This window comes from Charadrius vociferus, unplaced genomic scaffold (genome assembly GCF_000708025.1).
Source record: "Charadrius vociferus isolate BGI_N301 unplaced genomic scaffold, ASM70802v2 scaffold403, whole genome shotgun sequence".
NCBI lineage: Eukaryota > Metazoa > Chordata > Aves > Charadriiformes > Charadriidae > Charadrius > Charadrius vociferus.
In genome coordinates, this window is record NW_009647697.1 from 256,184 (window position 1) to 279,846 (window position 23,663).

The following is a 23,663-nucleotide window of genomic DNA, read 5'->3' on the forward strand; positions in this document are numbered from 1 at the left end:
TTTTTTTGGGTGTTTTTTTTTTTTTTTTTTTTTTTTTTTTTAAATACAAAATCTGCGTATGATTTTTAAACAAACAAACAGCACCCCCACCGCCCCCCCTCCCGCACGCAAACCTGCCGCCGGGAGGGAAATAGCCAGGTGAAATCTCACTCTGTTTCCATGGACAACCCGTCCATTATCACCCAGGTGACTAACCCCAAAGAGGAGGAGATCCTGTCCTGCGCTCAGGATAAAGGTGAGCTGCCTTCTCTTTTTCTCCATGGGTTGGTGGTTTTGGGGTTATTTTGTGTTTTTGGGTGTTTGTGGTGTTGTTTTTTTTTTCTGGAAATCTCCGCTTAAAAACGCACGTAGTAACAACTTGCATTCTTCAGCGACCGTATAATCCTCTCCAGGCTGCTGGGAACAGAGGAGGGCTTGTTGGGGTTGGGTGGTGTTTTTTTGTTGGTGTTTTTTTTTTTTTTTTTAATGTGGGATGGTGATATTTGCATGAAGGGCCCTGAAACTGCTTGCTGGATACAGCTGAGAACTTGTTACAGTGTTTAAATATGGAGTGTAATCAGTAGTTATTTAAATAAAACGCTCTTGTTCCCGGAGGGTCGGCGAGGTAACTTTGTACGGTGGTCGCTTCGCCCTGCGTCGGGGAGAGGATTACCTGTGCTGGATGTGTTGGGAGGTTTTGAAATCTCAGCTGTAAAGATTTTAATTCGCGCTCCCCCCCCTCCCCCCATTTTGGGGGGGAGAAAAAAAATAAAAAGGTTTCCTGATATCTCTCTGCTTTCCTGCATTTCTCCCTGCCTCACATTTAGGAAGCTGTGCCGCTTCCAGGTTTGTTGTTGGAGGAGACTTGTGCATCTCAGGAAGAAACATGGGTTCCTTCTACAAGCGGGCTCTATTTACTCTGTCGATAAATAGTTGTTGCTTGCGTAAGGTTGTGTTTTGCTCCAAAATAAGATGAATCCAGCCTGGCCGGAGGAGCTGCTTCTCTTCAAAAGTCTAGATGTTGATGATTGACCTTAACCTTGTTTCCTTTTGGAAGCTCGGCATGTTTTTGGGCTGTAAGTGGTTGTGTCCTTGCAGCTAGCGACAAGGAAGGTACGGGTAAGTGGCGGGGGGCGAGTTGTGGGGAGTTGTGTGTGATTGCTCTCGGGTTTTGGAAGTTATTTGCATGTTGAGTTTATGCTTTGTTACAGGCAGTGCTGGTAAAAAGGGGGAGAAAAGATAGAAATTAGAACTAAAGAGCGTGTGGCAACGTTGGTATCGTAATAGACCTCTTGAGTGGTCTAAAAATGGGTGATTGGTGTATCTTCGGTTGGTATCGTAATAGACCTCTTGAGTAGTCTTCTAAAAATGGGTGATTGGTGTATCTTCCCTCTAAAATCGATGCTTTTAGTATCCAGAAAGCTTCCATTTTTGTGTAGCTCATCTTGTAAATAGTGAGGGGTCCTGTGTCGTTGGAGAAATTGCTCCCTGTTACTTTTCGAATGGGAGGCTGTACGTGAAATCCTGGTCTGCTCATCTCGCCAGTGCTGACTGCAGAAGTACGGAGGTAGATTTTTTTTTAAAAGAAAAAGAAAAAAAAAAAAGAAAAACCACATCAACTTGGGGTGTTTGAACAAAAAATGGTATTTTTGTTGGGTATAGGAGTGCTTATGTAACTCTCCAAGTGCTATCCCTTGTGAAGTGATACTTGCACTGCGAGGCCTTGTTTGTCTGGAGAGATTTCTAATGTTTTCTTCCGTTTTGGCAATGTTGAGTGTGGGGTAGTCACAGTAAATAAGGCGCTGGTGCTCTGCCTGCCATGTCTTCTAAGACCTGGCTTGGAGGAGACTTATGTGATACTGTGCTCAGATGTTGTTGTGGCCTTAAGGATCTATATTATTGTACGTACTGGAAGAGCTTCATCAATATTGTTAGCAGCTGGTTGAAATTTTAGTGGAAAAAAAAGCCAGTTGAGACAAGTAGAGGAGAATTTGACAGCTCAAAACAAGAGTTGAGCATCCACATCAAACAAGTGTCTTCAGAGTCCTCGGCACAGTGAGCAATGCTGCGTAGCGAAAATATGCATATAACTTGCATAACTATGCAGTAACTTGCATAATGTGCATTGTGTTCTTGCTATTGGTTTGTCTTTGGCAGAAAATCGTGATGGTCTTAATTGCGTAGCAGGGGCTTTTCAGGCTGCGTGTCAGCAGGGGTGGGCTGGGGGAGAGTGGAAGGAGGGTAGTTGGAGTTTGAGACGAGAGGAAACTTTAGCGTGATCTTAATACAGGAGGTGGATTCATATGTGTGTTATTTTTGTATTTTTCTTTTTTTTTTAAATGCGGTTAAAGTGCATGCTTGGATTGACTCTGTGGTGAGACTCTCAAATCACACCAGAGCAACTTTTGCAGAAGGAGGATCGCAGGTCTGTCCGTCCTGGGCTCGGGAGGGAGAGCACTGCTTGCTCCTGCCTCTTCCACCACGGCTTTGCCCACTGCTCGAGGTATGGAGCTTGGGAAAACCCGTTGGGCGACCTACCTTCCTCGCGTGGTTGCACGTCGCGTCACCCAATTTTCTGTTAGATTTCTTAACAGTTTTAGCAAAGCCTTTAGGTCCGATGAGCTACGAGAAAGCCCGAAGCTGTGATGGTGCATAGATAGGTTCCCAGCGGGAGACTGGAGTTTAAAGTGAGTCTCTGCTGCTAATTCAGATTGAAGGGAATGTGTTGGTACAAAATGGCTAACAAACACGTTAAGGCATAGTGAATTAACTCTTTATTTAACAAATACAAGAATCACCCGAGCCTATCTGCTGAAATTTTGTGATACAGTGAATTACAATGGGACTGTATTGCATGAGCAAGGGCTGCCCAGTTTAATGAAAACCTGCTTTTTCCTCCGAGTTTAGCCTTTGGCTGCAGAAAGATGTTCCAGGGTACTAAATGGCGTGTAGTGGCTTCGGGGATCGCTGTTTTTCTTAGGGGTTTTGGGACCTCCTGTTAGTGTTTCTCGTGGAAAAAAATTGATTATTTTTTTTTCTTCTTGTTAAGCTGGAGAGAAGCAGTTTGACAATAGCTGAGCAACTGCTAAATAATGCATGTGTATACCTTCAAGTGTTTGATTTTTCTCCAAGATTTTTTGAAGCTTTTAATCAGCCATGAGTCCAGCATTTATCTTGATTTATTTTTTTTTAAATGCATTTATGTTTTAAAAGGAGCTTGATGTGCAGTATACGCTTATGCCAAATTTCTCTTGTGCAAGGGAGCGTGACTGGCAAGAAACAGAGCTGTTCTCTGGTCGGGGCAGTTATGTTTGTAGGTAAATATTGTGCTTTGCAAATAAAAATGTCAGAATATTTTCTTGTTAATCCAGATGTTTTAAAAATCAGCCTTTGAGATAAGTGAAGCTGTGACAACTTGTTAAAGAGGAGCGTATTAATCCTAAAATGGAATTGTTAACATTTCTTTTTAACAAATAGTAAAAAATTTCGAAGGTGGAAAAAAAACCACCAAAAACAGATCTTGGTACGTGAACCATTGCCTAGTATGTTGCCACATGGTGGTGCACTGTATTTAGTTGTCTGTCAAAATGAAAGCTGAGCATGGAAAGTTGCTACAATCATGTTTTATTGTTACTGTAATGTTTCTTCTGAAATGCCTGTGGTGTTCGTGCTCCTGGAAGATTTTGGTCCCTATTGATGTCATTAAATTAGTTCTGGGAAATAGAAACTTACGTTCTCCCAATTGGAAGTGATACGTAGGTGATTAAAAATATTTTGAGCACTGAATTCATGGAGAATTTAATTCCCTGTTAGTTTTTTAAGTAATGAAAGTAGTAGTTCTTCACAGAAATGTGCTGTGTTTTGTTCATCTGGCACTCCTGGAAATTGGAAGCGTTAACAAGACTTGAAATTAAAATGGAGACGTATGTGAAAAGGGGTTTGTTATATCAGTGATAAATGTGAGCGACTAAGAAAAAATACAAATAAAAACTACAAAGAAAAACTGAAAATATGAATCTCCGTAGAATCAGTTCTACAGATAAGATCAACTGTTTATTTTATAAGGAAAGTATTAATTCTTATTAATTAGTTGAACAGTGACCTCTAATGTAAAATCTATACAGTTAAATCTATAGGACACAGTGCAGTGCTGGTAAGTCTTTGTGCTGAGTGTTACGTAGAGAGCGTGATCACGGGTGGGAATAGGCAGTCGGTCCAAAGAAGTGAATTTCCCTTTTTTACCTCCATGCTTTAATTTGATCCTCATAAATGATGCAAATTCTTGGCAGTTTCCGTGTGCCAAGTTTAGTAGCATAATAATAGTCCAGTCCTCCTTCAGGAACCAAATCCTTCAGGCTGCGGTGGTGTGTTTTCTTTCTCCAGATACGTCTTTCCTAACTCCTATAAAATTTGTCAGCTGATCATCTACTTTCAGTTTTTTTAGAGTAACTGAATGTTTTAGTTTCCCTGCAGAAGTGTATTTTCTTCTGCAATAAATTATTTGAGAAAGTTTCACAGCAGAACCTAAACCTTTGTAATTTTTTTAACGAACAGTGTAATTCCCCGAGGAAGTTTTCACAAACTGGCAAACTTTTTTTGCCTTCCTTTCTTTCCAATAAAATGGGAAGAAACAGCAATGAGACGAGTATTCATTATCATTTAAAATAACAAGTTCTTAAGATCTCAAGTTTAAAGCCAGAATAAGTGTCTTTAATTGTGTCTTCAATAAAAAACATTTTGAAAATATATGAAAATATTTTGAATATTCTTTTTTGCTATTACATCGTCAGAATTCAGAGTACTCAAACATTTGAACACAGGGTAATGTTCCTGAGACATTGTCTCAACGAATTTTCATAATATTAACTACAGATCTTAACTTTAAAGTAGCATTTTAAAAAAAAAAAAAAAGAGGATGTGGAAACCACTCCAGCACTACATTGGAATGTGAATTGCTCGCACAGGGTGAAATTTTAAATCATTAACTAATGACATAGTTGTTATATGAAACCAGAGTAACCATACGGTAGGTTTTATGTTGCAGGGAGATTGTAGTAACCTGTAGTAACCCAGGATTTGATTTAGGGTAGCAGTTAACAAGCTGCAGTGTACTGGCAGTAACGTGAATGATAATTTGCATGAATATCGAATATTCAGTCCGTGTCTGTAAGCTGCAGCATTATCATTTCTTCATAGCGCGTGTCATCTCAAATTCATATTTCTTTTGAGGCAGTGATTTAACTAAAGTGTTCAGAAGTTTAATGTGCCTTTAAAAAAAACGAAGTCGACCTACATTTTGTCAATTCAGTATTCAGAAATGCAAATAGCATTTTCTGACATAATCGGTAAAATGCGGTGTGATCGATGCTACGCTGCATCTTTCAGAATTTAATCTGAACGTTACAAATAAGCCTCCGGATAATGGGTCTGTGTTTGTTTCTTTAAAGTGATAAGGAACTAAAATGCTGAGAAAGTGAAAGCTAAGAGAAACGAAACTCACTTATTTGGTCAGCGTTGGTGAAAGACGTGGTTCCCATTTGCCTGGTAGATAGGTTTAACTATGGGAAGCTTATTTTTCTGTCATGGAACACTTAATTTATGAGGTTTAGTGTCTCGTAAAAGTCATCACTCAAACATGTAAATGGTTACAAATTAGTTCTAGCCCACAATTTTTATATATGTTGAATCTTAAATATTCACTCTAAGCAAGTGCGCCATTGTTTTTTGCTAAATTTTGAGTTGAAAGAGCTGTTGGCAATGAGCACCGTGGGTAGTGCTCAATATTATATTCTCCATTAAAAATCCAGTTTCAGGCAATCCTACATATGGAAATGTTAACTCGGGGAATTAGTTTATCCCTTACTCAACCCTACCCAATGGAGAATTTCGGATGGATTACTTTGAATTATATTTGAAGTGTTTCTTTCCACAAGATTTAACTTTTTTTTTTTTCTTTTTAATTAGGAAAAGCAAAGATAGGTCTAACTCTCTACATTCTTCCTTAGTTTTTTTTACCCTCTGCGTGGATCAGTAGGGGAAGATGCGGCTTATCCCTTCTCTTCCTCCCTGCCCAGAGGATTTATCTTGCTGGGAGAGAAGCTTGGCATGTGGATGTATGCTGGACTGGGAAGGAGAAGAGAGCTGCCCAATTGCTCCAGCCTATTCAAGGGACAGAGCGGAAAGTATGAAGTTCTAGCTCTTGAGGGCTGCTGAGCTCGTACAGTGCTGATAGTGGGAGAGGGAATAGGTTTAGGGTCTGCCATGGGCAGTGGGTGCTCTCACAATGAAGTTGGTTGGGTTTCTGCCCACCCAGTTGGGTGGTTGCCTGTGTTCCCTTAGCGCGGTTCATAGAGAGGTCCAGCAAAGGGCAGGAGTCTTCCAAGCTGAAATAAAAGAACGGCTGGTAGAGCTAATGAGCGAGACTAATCATAGAATCGTCTAGGTTGGAGGGGACCTTCAAGATCATCAAGTCCAACCATCAACCTAACATGGCCAAAACCCCAACTAAACAATGTCCCTCAGCACCACGTCTGCCCATCTTTTAAATACCTCCAGGGATGGTGATTCTACCACTTCCTGGGGCAGCCTGTTCCAATGCTTGACAACCCTTTCTGTGAAGAAATTTTTCCTCGTATCCATCCTAAACCTCAAAAACCTATTAGATGTTCAAAGACCACATCTGGATTGCTGGTGAGGGTTCTATACCATTTGATTCCTCTCAGCAGTGGAGACCTGGCTGGAAAATCTTGCAAAAGCGCTCAGCAGCATCTCTGGTCTTTCGTGTGTCTGTTCTATCGAATGATACTGATATCAGCTGTATTTTCAGTGCTCACCTTCCTGGCCAGGAGGCTCAAACAGGATGATGCGGTATCAGTGGGTTTAAATGCTTTGCTGAACTTCCAGAGCTTTTTGTAAGGGGCTGCGGGCAGGCATGGAGGAAGGATGCCCTTTGTGCTCTAATGTAACCAGAGACGTTTTTAAGGGTTTCATGTTGGAAATGTTAACTTTCTATGAATTCTGCTTGTGCTGGAGTTTGTTGGGAGCTTGCTTTATTTTTACATGGAGAGGTTAAGGCGTAAAAGTGACATAGATGTGACAAATATGGAAAGTGTAAGTAGGATCTAAATAGATCAGAGTAAAAATATGTTCCATGTGGTCTGCTGTGCTATAATTTCGGCCTTTTTTATTTCTAGAAAGTTTGCTATGTGACCAAAAAAAAAAATAATTAAAGTGAGCTCTATACAGTCCAGTCCTTCCAGTACCAGCTACTACTGTGTAACATAGATATTAGCGGTAAAAATACCAGCTTTAGGCAAATGAGCAGAGCAAGTTCAGTGCGTGGTGTCGGGCCTGAACAAAGTTTTTTGGCTTTATTCAGTGTATTATCAAAATGATCACTTGCATAAAAGTGCCAGATCTTTTTTTCTTTGTACAAGATAAAAAAGTATGATTTGTAGAGAGAGAAAAAAAAACAACAAACCCACCAAACCCAAAAACAACAAAAAAAATTATTGGAAATGATTGGCTGTACTAGAAACTAGAATTCTATTTCTACTATCTAGAAAATTTATTGGGAGTTAAATCTGAATAAATATATGGTAGATTTGGATTCTAAGGATGTCAGTTTTTTTTAAATGAGTTTTTTTCCTCATTTCTTTCTCCAAGGAAGAACTATTACTCTCTTCTGAATGTTTATTACTATATTTAAAGCCTGACAGACAGAGGCAAATGAGATACCGCAGGCTGTATTTTGTACGGAAGAGCAACCCCAAATGAAGGATGCCTGATCTGTCAAAACCTACTGTGTATGTAACTTCTTAAAATGTTTATAAAAATTCAGGACAGTTTTGTAGGAAACAAATATTTCGTGAACATCACCCTGAAGTTAGTGTATATATATTGATGGTTTTGTTTAAAGTCAAGTCATCTCTTGTGAGTAACTGGTCAGCCAGTTCTGGCAGTTGTTTGCTGTTGCAGAGCCTCCTTGTTTTCTTGGTAGAAAGTGCTGTATTGATTTTTTATTCACCACCGTGCTCTGCCCTGCACCTGCAGCTCTCTTGCTTCCCCAGTTGTCCTCCAGGATTCCCAGCAGAATTAGCTGTAAAACTAATCTTGCTGCTTCCTTTTCTGCTCTAATCAGCAGTAAAATTTTAAACTTTCTTGTTTATGTGATGATTTGCAAAGCTTGGTCATCTCCTTGGTGTACAGCACTCCTCTCCTGGCCTCTGGGAGTTAGTAAAAGAATTTTTTTAAGGGTATGAATTTTGTACAAAGTTGTTCCAAGCACGCTTTAACAATTTGCTTGCAGTACTGCTTTATTTTTGTCCGCAAAAGCTGTTTTATATATACATGTCTGAATGTTTACATACTTGCGTGGGTTACCCATGAATGCACCTGCATCTGGTTAGTGGGAATCTAATTATCAGAAAACTTTGGTAAAGTTCAGAACGGTGGGTGTGTAGGTTTTTGCAGTCTAAGGTTTGCATGAACTGTGGTGTTGGCAATTTTTCGTCGTGATAGTTGAGGTAGAAGTACTCTGCAAAGGAGTGATCAATAGTGACATGTTCCTAGAAGATACCTAATAATTTATACTTGCTTCAGCCAAGCTCTTTGAAAGATCTAATATTTGCCACCTGGAGAGAAAAGAACTTTTAAGATTATAAAGGATCTCAATAAACCTTCATTAAAAACCTTACAAATTAAGAAAAAAAAATAGGCTTATGGGACTTCTTGTAAACTGAAACTAAAATTGGTTAAAGATACACATTAACAATTTGAATGCAGAATAAAGCGAAGTATTTCAGGAAAAACAGTTTGTTTTTTACAGTATTTTACAGGGATTTTTGGAGTGGAGCTTTGACCTTTGGTGTTCTTTAATTCTCTCCCTTGCTGTGTTTTGCTTTCTTGCCTTTTTCTCTTCTCGTCATAAAGTTCTGGATTGCGACAGCTGCTGCTTTGTGCTCTGATGATGCTGAAGTTTAAGGGGCTCAGGGGTGTTTGGCACTGGTGACTGTGTCCAGGGGTAATTCTGGTATGAGAAGCTGTAGTAGATGTTTGAGTGAGATGGTGCGGGGATGAGGAACCCCTGCACCGTACTGCGTGGACACATTGGCCCCTGGCGAGTTGGCCCAAATGGCATAGGAGCTGTCTTGTTAGGGCAGACGTTCTCTATGTTTCTTAACTCCCGTGTTAAAATCCAGGAGAATACCTTGATGCAAGATCCCTGCCGTTGTATAGCAGCTTTGGTTCTTAAAGCCGTGATACTTATTTCTTCTTCCTAACAATCGGTTAAAAACCTTGAATGAATGTTGTGCTGTATTTAAAGGGAGGAGGTGCCTGAAAAATAACCAATAAAATAAAGTATTCCCAGGCTGTTTCCACACTACGACATGGCTTCAGAATTAAAGGCAGAGTATCCCATTTAGGTAAAAGGAAATGTTTGCTCATGCATTGAATGGATGACCTGTGTAATCCTTGAAGATATGGTTGCCAAAATAGTTTATCTGGAAATTCCTAAACAGGATTAACTGACAGCAATTTGCATTTATTATAACAAAAGTAATCTTACAAATGTACTGAAAAATAGTATTATAAAGGTACTGACCATATTTCAGCATATGAATTCTGTGTCATCAGTCAGTAGGGGAAGAAGGGGGAAAATATTTTTCCATAGTGACCAACTGAACATGGCAAGTACTGTACTTGCATTTATCGCGAACTCTCACCAGCAGTTTTCTGTGATGGGTTCTGTGTGCTGGAAGATGATTCCCTCTGTCAAGTCCTTTGATGGCCACCTGCCAATTCTAATGAGTTTTTATGATATGAAGCTGATTTTGATGAGAATCAGTAAGTTGAAAATTATTTGAGAGTTTTGGAAGCAGTGGGGGGAGGTTATGTTCGTTGGGGAATAAAAAAAAAAAAAGAAAAGGAAAAGAGTACTGAATGCAATCTACAGTGCAATTCATTTGCTAATTACACATTGACATAAATTGAAAAGTCCCAGAAGGAGGGGGTTTACAACATAACTGTAAAACAATTTGCATCTGTGTAGAGGTCTGTGCTTATCCACAAAGGAATGAGATTTTAAGTGGATTTGTTTAATCGGGTTTATCCATGAGTACATAGTTGTGGGACTCCTTTTTCCTCGCATTTCAAAATCTCATGTCTTTTCTGGAAGATTCCCTCTTGTGTTGAGATTAAAGATGTCAAGGAAGTACATATGATGAAGTTTAATGGAGAATGAAAGTGAAACCTAAAAAAACCCCAAGAGACGTCCTTCTTCATTTTAGAGTGGATTGACTACATGAATGTTTCTGGCTCCAGATTATCATGATAAAACTGACAGTCTAATGCAAACTGTGCCCTGAAATTCAAATGCCTTGTTTTTTCTGCCCCATAAGAAATTTGAAACACTCCAGCAAATCCGTGCGGTCTCTATTGGAAAAGATGCTAACAACTTGGACACACTAACGAGTCTTACTCCAAAGGGCATTTGCTGTTACTATTATGATGGTTTGGGGTGTTCTGTAAGTCTTTCAGACTTGTTGGTGCCCAACATGTTACCCTACAATTTGCTGCCACTTTTTTTTTTTTAAACATGTCATGACAGGAAAAATGATAAAAATTAGAACAAAACTGGAAATCATCTTGGCAGTTCTGAAAAGGGAATCTGCTCAGGTCTTGTTCCTATATTTACTTGTACTATTAGTGCTGCACTTTATTATCTGCTTAACATCGTTCTGGCAGGCAAGTGAGCTCTGAGAGCAGTGTTTTTAAAAATGTCACTTGTCAGTTGTTTTGGTAGTGATGGATTATTTTCAATACCTTTAAATGAAACAGTTGTTTATCTTCAACATAATAACTAAATACCATTACTATCTCATGTTAGAAAACCGTAATATTATTAAAAGGAGAAAAATGAGCTTCCAGACAAAACCTGCCCCAGATGCAAGAAACAACTTTGATAGATTCCTGTGGAACGGGTGCCCCTGGATCCGTCAGTGAGGTTCGGTGTCCGTGAGATGAGAGTAGCACTCAGTAACTGCAGTACCACATCTCAAGAGAAGATGAGATGAGGAGGAGGTTTGGCTTTATGATTTCTCTTCAAAATGTCCTTTCAGGAAATGTCCTAAATAGCCGTTTCAGTTCGCGCTGTGTGATATGCTAGATTAAGCCTTGAAGTGCAAATCTTAACATTGACCTCGTGCTATTGTGGTTCTGTTCAAATAGGATTTCCACAGTGGTTGTGAATTCCTAGTTGCACCAGATGGTTCCGATTCTAAAAAATATTTATATATAAAAATCTATATATCTAAATCTAAAATATTAATCTGTAAATATCTATCTAAAATATTACTCTGTATATCTACATCTAAAAATATTTGTCAGAGCTTTGCACATAAAAACTAATTCCCCAGTGCTTCTAAAACCAAGAAAACCAAAAACAATCACCCCCCCTAAAAAAAAAAAATAATAATCAAGCCAAAACCAACCAACCAAATCCCAGTAAAATCAGTAGGAATACAAGCTGTGAAAAGGAGACTAATCATGAAAATCTCAGAAGGCAGTTGTGTGATGATGACCAGGAGGGTACGGCAGTATGATTTTTAGCAAGGTAACCTGGCATTCTGTTGGTACAAAACACACTCCAACCCCTTGAAAGTGGGATGTTGGTGTACAAGGATATGCATTTTTTTGAGTAGTGTTTGTGCTAAAACATAGAAGTAATGCTGGTTTTGTTTTGGAAAAGTCTTCAGTGGGTACTAAAGAAAGATAAGCGTAAAATATGGCTCGGCTGTCTCGTCGCCGAATAGGCTGAGATAGTCCTAAATTCAGCACGGTAAGGTTAATGCCATCTTAGTTATGGCTTTGTTTATCCTTAGTGCCGTGGATGGGGGATGTTGGAATTCACTTTAAATAATTTTAGAAGTCCATAGGTAAAAATTAATTATTTTTTCAGCAAACAGTAATGCACCTACTACTTACCAGAATGCTTGATTTTTTTTTTATTTTTTTTTTTTCCTTTGCTAATACAAGAGGTTGAAGTAAAATGTTTCTATTGGCCTCTTTAAATTACCAGTTAGAGTCAAGGTGGGAAAACAAACCCAAAAACTTATGGTGGTGGTTTTGAACTATTTTCAAGTTATTGTCAGCCCAATACATGCTGCTCTTTAAAAAAAAAAAACAACACCAAAACAAACAAAAAAAAAACCACCCCAGACTTTTTTCATAGTGAAGATGACTTCTTAAGTTTCTCTTTGTGTGATAGCCTTCAAGTGACAAGAAGGAGGACTAAGGATAATCTCTGTGCTGGGGGTGGAAACATAGTGACCAAGGGTGGGGAAAAGGCTGAGGTACTTAATGCCATCTTTGCCTCAGTCTTTAATGGCAAGGCCAGCTGTTCTCTGAGCACCCAGCCCCCTGAGCTAGTAGACAGGGGTGGGAAGCAGAATGAAGCCTCCATGTCTTTTCCAGCACCTAGACATGTGCAAGTCTACAGGGCCAGATGGGATCCAGCCGAGGGCACTGAGGAAGCTGGCGGATTTGCTCCCCGAGCCACTCGCCGTCATTTATCAGCAGTCCTGGCTAACCGGGGAGGTCCCAGCTGACTGGAGGTTAGAAAATGTGATGCCCGTCCACAAGAAGGGCCAGAATGAGGACCTGAGGAACTACAGGCCGGTCAGTCTGACCACGGTGCCTGGGAAGGTTATGGAGCAGATTGCACTTGCAGGACAACCAGGCCATCAGGCCCAGTCAGCATGGGGTCATGAAAGGCAGGTCCTGACTAACCTGATCTCCTATGACAAGGTGACCCATATAGTGGATGAGGGAAAGGCTGTGGATGTTGTTTACCCGGACTTCACTAAAGCCTTTGACACCGTTTCCCACAGCATTCTTCTGGAGAAACTGGCTGCCTATAGCTTGGATGGGTGTACTCTTCTCTGGGTAAAAAACTGGCTGGAAGGCCAGGCCCCAGTGGTGGTGAATGGAGTTCAATCCAGTTGGGGGCCGGTCATAAGTGGTGTTCCTCGGCACTCGGTATTGGGGCCAGTTCACTTTAATATCTTTATCGATGACCTGGATGAGGGGATCGAGTGCCCCCTCAGTAAGTTTGCAGATGATACCACGTTGTGGGGGGTGTCGATCTGCTTGAGGGTAGGATGGCTCTACAGAGGGGTCTGGACAGGATGAATCCATGGGCCAAGGCCAATGATGTGAGGTTCAACCAGGCAAAGTGTTGGGTCCTGCACTTGGGTCAGAACAACCCCATGCAGTGCTACAGGATTGGGGCAGAGTGGCTGGAAAGCTGCTTGGCAGAAAAGGACCTGGGGGTGTTGGTGGACAGCCAGCTCAACATGAGCCAGCACTGTGCCCAGGTGGCCAAGAAGGCCAACAGCATCCTGGCCTGTATCAGGATTAGAATGGTGAGCAGGACTGGGGTAGCGGTCGTCTTCCTGTACTTGGCACTGGTGCCAGTGAGGCCCCACCTTGAGTACTGTGTTCGGTTTGGGGCTCCTTACTACAAGAAAGACATAGAGGTGCTGGAGCGTGTCCAGAGAAGGGCAGTGAAGCGGGTCAGGGGTCTGGAGCACAAGACTTATGAGGAGCAGCTGATGGCACTGGGGTTGTTTAGTCTGGAGGCTGAGGGGAGACCTTATCACCTGAAAGGAGGTTGGAGCAGGGTGGGGGTCGGGCTTTTAGTGCTAGTAACAAGTGATAAGACTAGAGGAAATGGCCTTAAGTTATGCCAGGGGACGTTTAGATTGGATATTAGGAAAAATTTCTTCACAGAAAGGGCTGTCAACCATTGGAACAGGCTGGCCACGGAGGTGGGGGAGTCACCATCCCTGGAGGTATTTAAAAGATGGGTAGATGTGGTGCTGAGGGACATGGTTTAGTGGTGGTTTTGGCAGTGTTAGGTTGATGGTTGGGCTTGATGATCTTGAAGGTCCCTTCCAACCTAGACGATTCTATGAAATGGCTTTATCTTCTCCCCTGCTGATAAGGTCAGTAAAGATTTCTGGTTTGCATAATAATGATAGGGTTTTGAATGGATAATAGCTCTGACTGGAAAACAGATTCACAGTCTTCACCTTTTTAATAGCTGATGAGGTGATAGTCAGCTAGCTGCCTGTTAGGAAGGATTTTACAGGAGTAAACAGCCTTTCTTGCTTGAATTATGACCGTATACGTACAGCAACTGTGATTGTCTGGGTATCTGTATCCTGTATTTTCAGTTAAAAAGCTGGTAAAATGTTGCATCTGCAATAGGCGGATGTCTTTGGAAGCAGTTTTGGTTTTGCTTTCTATTTCATCATACAAAGCAACTAAAATTTCTTGAAGTTTGATGGTCTTGTGCTGTAACAAAATAAACACTGAATATTATTCTATACCTGATAAGGTTACTGTTTGGACCCAGTATTCAGAAACACTTTTTTAGATAAATCTCAAGTTTACGAAGTGGCACAACACCTGTAAATTCTTGTGTTTTCTTTGCTGGTTAACTTCTCTGTAAACAGTTGTCTTGCATGTTAAATAATAGTAAAAATGTATTGAGCAATAGAGTTGAAAATCAACATGCTAAATTCTTGATTTGTGTTCTAGGAACAGCCAGTATTAACTAGAGAAGTCCCTTTTTAATTCTTCTAGAAAAAATTAAAGCATGTCAACAAGGACTCAGGTGCTTAACCTGAAGATGCTTCTTTGGCAACATTTGGGTAAAACTGACCCCTAGCACTCTTCCCTCTGGAAAACATCCCGTCTATTCATATCGCTTCCCAGAGGTTAAATGCAGCCCTTGGAACGCTCACAGGAAATAATACCAACGTGCTGCTAATCCATGACCTGCCTTTTGGCCAAATATGCCACTTTTCTTGATTACTGAGAGGACCACATATAATTATTGTTGCCCTGCGTGGAGCCAGGAGGTGCCATGAGATGTCCCAGGGCCCCTATGCGCTCACTGCCCATCCATAACTCCCCTCCCTGCTGGCTGATTTTTTTTATTATTTTTTTTTCCCCCCTGTGTTTATTCACAAACATCACCTGTGTATCGATTGCAGTGCGTTTCGGTCCTTTTTTGAGGAGAAGACAGTCCAGATGTTCTGTTGTCCCTCAGCTGAGGATGCATGACTGATAGAGGTGCTTGCTTGGAGGAGTCCTAAATAATGCAGTATTTAAATATCTGATATTTGAGTATTTGACTTTTTCAATCAAATACTCAAGCTGTTTTTAGCACTGCTGGAAATGTTTTCATGGCCGAAAAATGGAAATGTTGTTGTGCCTTACCAGGTGGTCAGCAATGGGACAATTTTCCTTGCTTTGGTTGATAGAGGTCAGAGCGTCTCCCACTTTGTTCAGTGTGTTGGAATATTTTTTTCCATTGTTTTGAGTTGGTTTTTTTCATGAAATAATCTTTGATAATAAAAATTAGCATGTGGCTTTGTCGCATGTAGCATGTAAATAAGGTGGGTTTGTTTAAATAATTGGTGGAGGAAATGTAGATGCTTGCAGTTGATGGCACTGGTGTAGTTGACATGAATTGTGTCGTGGAGACTCCATTAAGAGTAAAGGAAGCGTGCACAGTTTTCCTCTGACCTCCGCGCTTGGCTGTGTGCAAAAATAGGTGGAATGGAGTTCAGAATCCTAATTTGACAATTTTGTCATCAGCTGCACACTCTGTACGTGCCGCACTGAAACGTAACCAGGGATACAGAGCTGCAGAGTCCCACCATTTATCTTTAGCTTCTCTTCAGAGGAGGAGAAGAGGGAAAACTTGGCAAAAAAAAAAAAAAAAAAATTCAGCGGTTGGTGGTGGTGTTCTGCTTCTCTAAGTTTAGCAGCATCGGGGGTGGTTGTTAAAACGGGCTCTCGGGTTTTGAAACCCTCTGTTCTGAGCAGCGTTAGGGAACGTGGTGCTCCAGCGTGTTGGAGGTCCGCCTGTGCTGCAGCTTCCAAAGCCAAACTACCTGGCTGGATTTAATCCGTAATTTAGTAAAAAAATGGAAGAAATTTAAAAAAAAAAAAAAAACAAAAAAAACCAAAAAAAAAACCCCTTCCCTGTTGCAAACAAGAATCGCGTAGCTTGCTCACCGATAAACTTTAGGCAGCATATTTAAACTGCGATTTGTGGAGGCTCCATGTCACACTGGAGTCACACCGCTTTCCTCCATAGAGGCAAACCTGATCTCCGCATCAGCAGGGGCTTGTTGTTCTGCCGCTGTACAGAAACTTCTCCTTCCGTCTGTTACGCAGCCAGGAGAACAATATAGAGGGTTATGGAAAGGCTGCATTATTCCAGGGGCCTTTCTGACAGTTTTCACAGTTTCTATAGGATGGTAACGAATCTCCCGTTGCAAAAAGCTGCAACTGAATTTGATAAAATATCACTTCTTCTAAGTCCTTCCCTGATGGATTCTGTCAGCTGGCTTCCCGAGTGAGTACCACCAGCATTTCTATATGCTTACCCTTCGGCATTTCCTCAAAATCCATTTTAATTGTCTGGAATTGTTTTGAATTAAGTAAGTATACTTGCAAGATCGTGATCCTTTGCGTTGTCATTTACTGAAAGTCTTTGTAAGAAACTTTTCATTCCCCGCTCTTCTGAAGTCTGCAGCGTGGAAGGGAAATCGATACTCTGTTTTGGGAAGGGGATTCATTTGGGATCATCGCTAACGCTGGCTGTGGAAGGATGCTGTTGTGGAAGGAAGGGAAGAGATGATACATACGTGAGTGTTTTGAGTGCGATTCTGAGTGGATTCATCCCATAGACTTACGACAGCCCAGGGTACTGCTAAGGAAAAATAAGAAGTCCAAAGTCTGTATCCCATTAAAAGACTTAATATACTTCTCTTTATATTCGGGAAGCATAAATTTACTGCACTCATAGCAAAATTAAATTTTCATGGATCTTTAGAACTGTTTGTATTATTTTTTTTTTATAAATTTCATTCGACTTACACATCCTGCGTTGGGGTCTGGGCTTTGGGTTGCTCTCATCAGTGGAGGGAAAGAGGATAGCGATAGAGGAGCCTTCCCAGAGTTGTGTGGCCGTGCCTGGGATGGGGGTCTGACCATTACTGTGCTTGCTGGGATTCCATCTTCCTCCTTTTGTGAACTTAAAGCTGTAATATTTTGGAATCTTGTCTCATCCCACAGGTATGTGTGGCTTGGCACCTGTACAGGACCTTGTTTGTGTGAGCTTAAGCTGTAGTTCAAGGAGAGTCATTTTAACGCGGGTACTTGCTGTGCGTTTTGGGTTATGGGGGTTCAATTTACAGCCAGCTTTCAACTTCTGTTCTGAAATTCTACTTTTAAGACCGGATTAAATCATTCTGTAAGCTCAGCTGTACGCTCAGTGGTGCGATTTCAATGCTGCTGGTCTGTGATACAGCTCGCTGCTGGAGCTTGACACAGTGAGATTAATGATAAAAGTTTGCAATTCAATAAATATTTACAAGGCATTTAGCAATTAGTGAGATGCTAATGCTTTTCACCCTTTTTCTGTGATCAATGTTTAGCAAGGTGGTATTTTACTTCCACCGGCAGGCTATGGTATTGCTTGCTCTCCCTCTACTGTTAATGTCCCAGGAAGTAATTTAAGGGAATGAGGGTGCCTAAATAGTAAGGGTCCGGAAACAGAAGAAAGACTGGTGTTTCTGGGGTAAACAGAAGACTGAGAAAAAAGGAGAATAAAGTAGCTAACATAAAACTAGAGGGAAGATGGATGAAAGCTTTTAAAGAAGTCAGTGTGATGTAAATGTCCGTTTAAAAATAAAAAAAATAATCACCTTTCAGCTGTCATACAAGCCCTTTTTAGGTTTTCTTATTTGGCAATATAGTTTTTTCAAGATAAAAATACTAAGCTTTAATTTTCTGCTACATGAAAGAACTTAAAAGAAAAGGCTTATTGTTCATACAAGACTGGCAAACTAATGTTAGAAAAGCTGGGGTTTTTTTTAAGTGGTATTTTTTTAACCCATTAGCGGTATTTCAGCTGTTGTAAATACTTGTGTATAATTCTTTAAATAACTGAGAATTAGTTGTTACATGCGTCTATGGGAGCACAAGCTGTATGTGAATACCTGTTACTCAGCTGCAGGGAGCAGGGCTGTGACTGCGGTTGTGTTTGTCCAGGCTCGTTAGCACCGCACGGGAATTCGGGTCGGAAGGGACATTGGCGGGTCCCTGCTCAGAGCAGGGCTGAGGATGCTCTGAGTGTTGTCAAGTGTTGAGTATCTCCAAGGATGGAGATTTCACCGCCTGTCTGGGGGGCCCTCTTCTAGTGTTTGACCACTGTAATTCCGCATATTTAGGAGGAATTTATCCTGCTGCAACTTGGATCTGTTGCCTCTTCTGCTATTCCTGTGTTCCTCCAAGGGTCTCACTCCATCTTCTCTGTAACCTCCCCTTAGGTAGCTGTATCTCTAAATGTACAAAGGAATAAAAAAAGGCTTGTTTGTCCAACATTTCCCTCTTCCTCAAGCAGTTCTCTATTCACTTGAATATAATTAATCTGCAAAGAGCTTTTTCCTCCATTATGTTTGTAGTGATTTTCAGTTTAAAACCAGTGTTTCGTTCTATTCCCCCACTTGCCTTGGTCGTATTTTTTTCCTGAGGGTAGGAGGATACTGTAGCTACAGGTTCCTCGCTTCATGGAATAATACAATTTTGTCACGCTCTCGTAAACTCATCTAAGCCATTTTTTTGGATTAGCATAATCACCTGTTGAAAGTCCTTACCCTACTGTGCATGCGCAGCTTTTGACATTTTCTAGAAGAAACAAAATCCTGCTTTCAACAAAGTCATACAATGTGTCAAAAAAAACCCCTCAAAATTGTTAAGCCACTTAAGAAAATGGAAGTTGAGTACGTTTGAAGGGGAGTGCTGGATTTCCCAGCACTCTCTTGTTAAGGATTTGACATGCTGGTTCTTGAGACGCTGTACCCAAGTTACTGAGTGTTTCACTAAATACATACTATTAATCCAGGAAGTTTTTGTTGTGTTTTTTTTTAATTGCTTGGTGACATATCCAAAAAAAATTATTTGGATAAGGTTGAAGACAAAGGCAGACTCAGGCTGACAAACAGTAGTGCTTTTGTGCCTGTGTGGTGTACAGTGTTGTATGTCTGAGCTAAAGTTAACACCACCCCCTTTTAATTGGGTTAATTTTCTCAATAGAGAGAAGATGGGAAGGCACGGTGAGTGGCAGAGAGCTCTGCCAGTTGTAGCAGAGCGTGTAATTGTGGGTTTCCATCTTGAACACGTTGGGGTAGGGACCATTGAGTGTTAGGCTGCCAGCTACGGCGTAGGGCAAGTAAAATGGGAAACGCAGTTGTACAGCGTTACAGTGCTTGTGTCTGCTCCTCCCAGTAAAAACCAGAACAGTTAGAAAGCATAATCTCTCTGGGAAACTGCAAACAGGTAAGGTCAAGAGATGTTGTTAATAAAAATGCTGCATTGGTTCCTATTTCAAATAGAGCAACAACACGTGCTTTCTTCCAAAAACAAAACAAAACTCCCCAAAAATAAAGAAGGGGAAAGGAGAAAAAAGAGGGGGGGGACAACCCACCACCACCTTCATGGCTTTTCTTATCCAGTTCACATGAGGCCGTCCTACAGAGATGTGTGGCTCCGGTTGTAGACAATCTATTTTTTCTGGGTATGTACTTTCTGCGAAAGTAATAGTGCTGTCAGCTCACCTTTTCGGAGATGGAAAGGGAAACAATGAGTTGTTACTACTATTAGTATTCAATTCTATGTGTTTTTCAGTCCTTGACAGAGGTGGTCCTAACTACGTGGTGGTCTCGCTCCTGAGTAGTTTGCTGCTGTTACGCAGTGTATATTCATACTCAATCTTGCAACCAACTTAAGCTTGTCTGGATTTAAAATTTAGATCCTTTGCCTTTAAAATTCAACTTTCTCTGCATCGAAACTTGGCAGTTCATAATATCCTGCAGCAATGTTGCATGGCAGTTTGATATGTTTCCTGTAAAGCACACAGAATCTGAGCCTATATAACCTCAGTGAGTAGGAGTTATGGTAATGGCCCTCACGCAGTGTAGTGTGAGTGTGAGGAAACTTTTGGGCACTAGTGTCACTGCTCTACCAAAAATTAGACTGAGAACTTTAATGGCACCAGGTAGTTACAGTCTCCCTCCAGAAATGGCACAGTGGTGCATGAACAGCTCAGTGTTCCTGAACAAGAAGCTTAAATATTAAATTACTTTTAAATAAATTGCCATCTGACAACCTTTTACAGACTTTGTGTTAGGGTTTTTTTGTTTGTTTACCCAAATGTATAATGATTTAAAATAGAATTTGAGATTGTAGTGTAGGGTGATATACACATGGACTTCATGTAGGGAGGGAGAAGGTTGGGTTTTGAGAGAACAGTGACATGGAGGACCTTGGTGCTTTGAGGTGCTTCTTCAAGCTTCTTTCCTTCTCCCTGTTCTTACTTTCTGAGCCAGTTACATCTCGCATCGCCAGGAAGTTCTGCAGGTCACGAGAGAGACATGAACATCAGGCTGGAGTATGTATCCTTCAAAATATTCATCTTTACTCCAATGAACTGCGGTACCTGCAGTTGACCCGAGTCCTCTCCTTTCAGCTCTGTGCCTCCCTGATTCCCCTCCCCTGCCGAAATGAGCCGCAGACAGTCGTATCTGCACGACAGTGCGAGCAGAGCAGGGGTTAAAGATTGCACCAAGGGACAGCTTACCCCTTGCACAATGCTCTTCTGAGGTTACAGAAAACAACTGTTAAGACTAAGTAGGGATGGTTTTGGTGGTATTAGTGCTGGGGGTTCTTTGTATGGGTTTTTTTTTTTGACTGTTGTGGATAGGATGGCCTCTCTCTGCTCCTTGAGTTTAACTTTCTCAGGACATGTAGAATGACAGGATTTTTAGGTACTGCTTTTTGCCCAAACTTCTTATTTTAGCACAGAACCTGCAGAGGTGAAATAGTTTAATGCTTCATACAGCCTGCTGTTCACACAGCCTCCAGAAGAATGCATATACTTTTGGTTTTTTTAATTATTATTATTATACTAGCATTTCATAAGCATACCATGAATATTATTCATTATATAACTTTTAGTACAGAAGATTAAAAAAAATTACAGAGTAGATATTCCTGTAGAAAATCTATATCTCATTTTAAAAATCCCTCTGAATCCTGTCTTCAAAGAAAAAAAAAATTCTTCAAAAAAAAATATAATATTCCTTTTGTATCTCCCAATAAAATTCTGACATATCCTTTCTTTAGCTTCAGCTTTACCTTTTGCGGTGTCCTTTGGTTTATTGCCATAATACCAACTAGTCCATAAGAAGCCTAGTCTTTCCCTTTTTTTTTTTTTTTAAACTGTGTCGTGATAGCAGGTCGCTTGTATTCTGTTAATGCTGTCAAATGAAACAATTTCTGTTAATTACTGCTTTGGTGTCGCACATTATTTGGGCATACAGCTCTGTTACACTCAATAGCACGTTTTCTGATTGTTAGTTTGTTTTGGTGACAGTATTAGTGTTTTGCTTTAAGATTAACATATCATTAAGCTGCATAATAAGATACAGTCTTTATTCCCATGCAGTGAAATGGCAGAGGAAGGCAGGGCGTAGCTTTGCAGTTTATTCAAGTGAAGTAAAAAAAAAAAAAAAATTAAATCTCTGAAAGTGGATTAGCCAATTACTTGGCACTCTCTGTTACGGGATAGCAAGGCCAAAACTGAAGCATTTACAGTAAAACTCATGTTCACGGAGGTGGATTATTTTTCCATCTTTGCCAAATGTTGCAAAACACTGAGTGTTAGTACCAAAATAATCCACGTAGCTAGTTTTTGCTTAATTTGGGGACAAGTCGTCTCTGATTTACCAGCAGTATTTGGCATACTTTATAACCTGTTGTGCTGTGTGTCTCTGGTATGGGTGACTAGAGGTGTTTTTAATAACTGTAGCTTGGTAGTTTAACAGTTAAAAGAGTGTCTTTGCTTTTGGAAGCAAGAAGTTAATCTTTGACAGTATATTTTTGACGTATTACTGAAAACCATTTTGTACACCAGCTCTGCTGCTATTTTCAGTGTTTGTTGTGGGGCTCTTTTCAGCAAAACTGCTGTCAATGATAGCCCCGTGGAAGCAAAAATAGCGGCTAATCAATGTGTGTTTTATCCATGGAGTTAAGTGATTAACTTAGATGGAAAATAGATTATTTAAAAAAAAAAAAAAATCTTTCCAGGGTGCTGTGACAAGCTGCTGCAGCCTCATCTTCTCTGTTTCCCCGTGTGCGTTTGGCTCCCTTTCTGGACATAATATTGAACAGGGATTGTGTTAGGTGGAGGAATGGTTGTGGGGTTTGGATTTGCCTTTGTGTGTGTGTGTGCTTCACGGGGCTTTGCCTTTAAGACGTGCTTTCATGTGGAATAGATCCTGGTTGTTTCTCTTCTGGCCTTTCATCAGTGGCATATGCTCTTCCATTACTGTCTTGACTAGTACCCAGAAATGAAGGACACCAGGTTATCTACTAGCAGTGCTCCACATAAAGTTTAGCGTAAAAGCATTTGGAAATCCCGGACTCTGAAGTATTTCAGAAAAGTTGCTTCAAAAGTTCTTGAAACATCTGGGGTCTGCCATGGCAGGGAGATGCGGCATGTGGTCCCAGTGGTCATGCGCCCTGGTCTGCCACTGGTCATTGATTGGCTTCTCCTCTCCTAAAGCAAATGGGATGTTTGGAGTGTGGATAATATTTATTTATTACATTGCTGTGCATTTAAAAAAAAAAAGTGTTCTTAATGTGCATTTGCTTTGTATTAAAACAAGGTAACAGCCCTATTCTTTAAAAAAAAAAGGTATTGTCAGGTCCCTGCTGGAAGGATACAGAGTCTGGCCTCTTGCCATCGGCTTCGTAAATGACCATGGGTTTCCTTAGCATTCATCCTTCCCACTCTTTTTGACTTTATGAGCTACCTGTGGAGACAAATGTGCCAAAACAGATTGTTAATTGCTGCGGTTGCTTTTACTGGAGTCTATAATAAGACATCTCATGATGGAAAGGTGGTTGTACATGTTGAAAACCTGATAGATGAACATGTCACCGTTGACATGAAACATGACAAACGTGCCTGTAGTCATTTCATTCATCACTACAAATGCGATTCTCTTCATCTGCTTGGCGTGCAATTATATGCAGAAGGGCTGAACAGATTTAAGCATGCCCATGTGTCAAATGGTAGTCTGGATTGAGCACGGTGATGGAAACATGTCTTGTTACAAGGGATTGTTGTAAGTTTGGGGACCTCCTCTGTTAGCTGTGCTGCATGGTGATGATGGTTATTGCTTGCAACATGATGGAAACCTGTTGGTGTCCGTCTGAGCTGTGAGCATCATTGGTCTTGAACATTGTTTCCTCTTTTATTTGTATTCCTTGAATTCTGCAGGTTTTTGTATTTCTTAGTATTTAAGCTTCCCATTACACTGAACATTTGGACATATACAATGCTGTTCAGAAGTAATGTGTTAAAAAAAAATCAACTTGGGACACCCTCAATATAATTTTTATCTGTTCTTGTAAGGATGCTTACTACTGATTACCATATTGGTGGTTGGTTTATATTCTGCCTATATGGAAAACTTTAGGAAATGCTTTGGTGTTTCACTGACTGCTGAGCCTGTGGACCTCTGATTTTTACCAGT

General features: G+C 40.7%; 1 protein-coding gene across 3 annotated transcripts in view; it reads left to right on the forward strand.

Moving 5' to 3' along the window:
* The first annotated feature begins 26 nt into the window (after positions 1–26).
* CTDSPL (CTD (carboxy-terminal domain, RNA polymerase II, polypeptide A) small phosphatase-like) overlaps positions 27–23,663 on the forward strand; it is an 82,519-nt gene continuing 58,882 nt past the window's right edge. For all 3 annotated transcript variants that reach the window (XM_009881489.1, XM_009881490.1, XM_009881488.1), the window contains exon 1: positions 27–235. In XM_009881489.1, the coding sequence (XP_009879791.1) occupies positions 160–235 (76 nt within the window). In that variant the 5' untranslated portion in view covers positions 27–159. The remainder of the gene's footprint in view (positions 236–23,663) is intronic.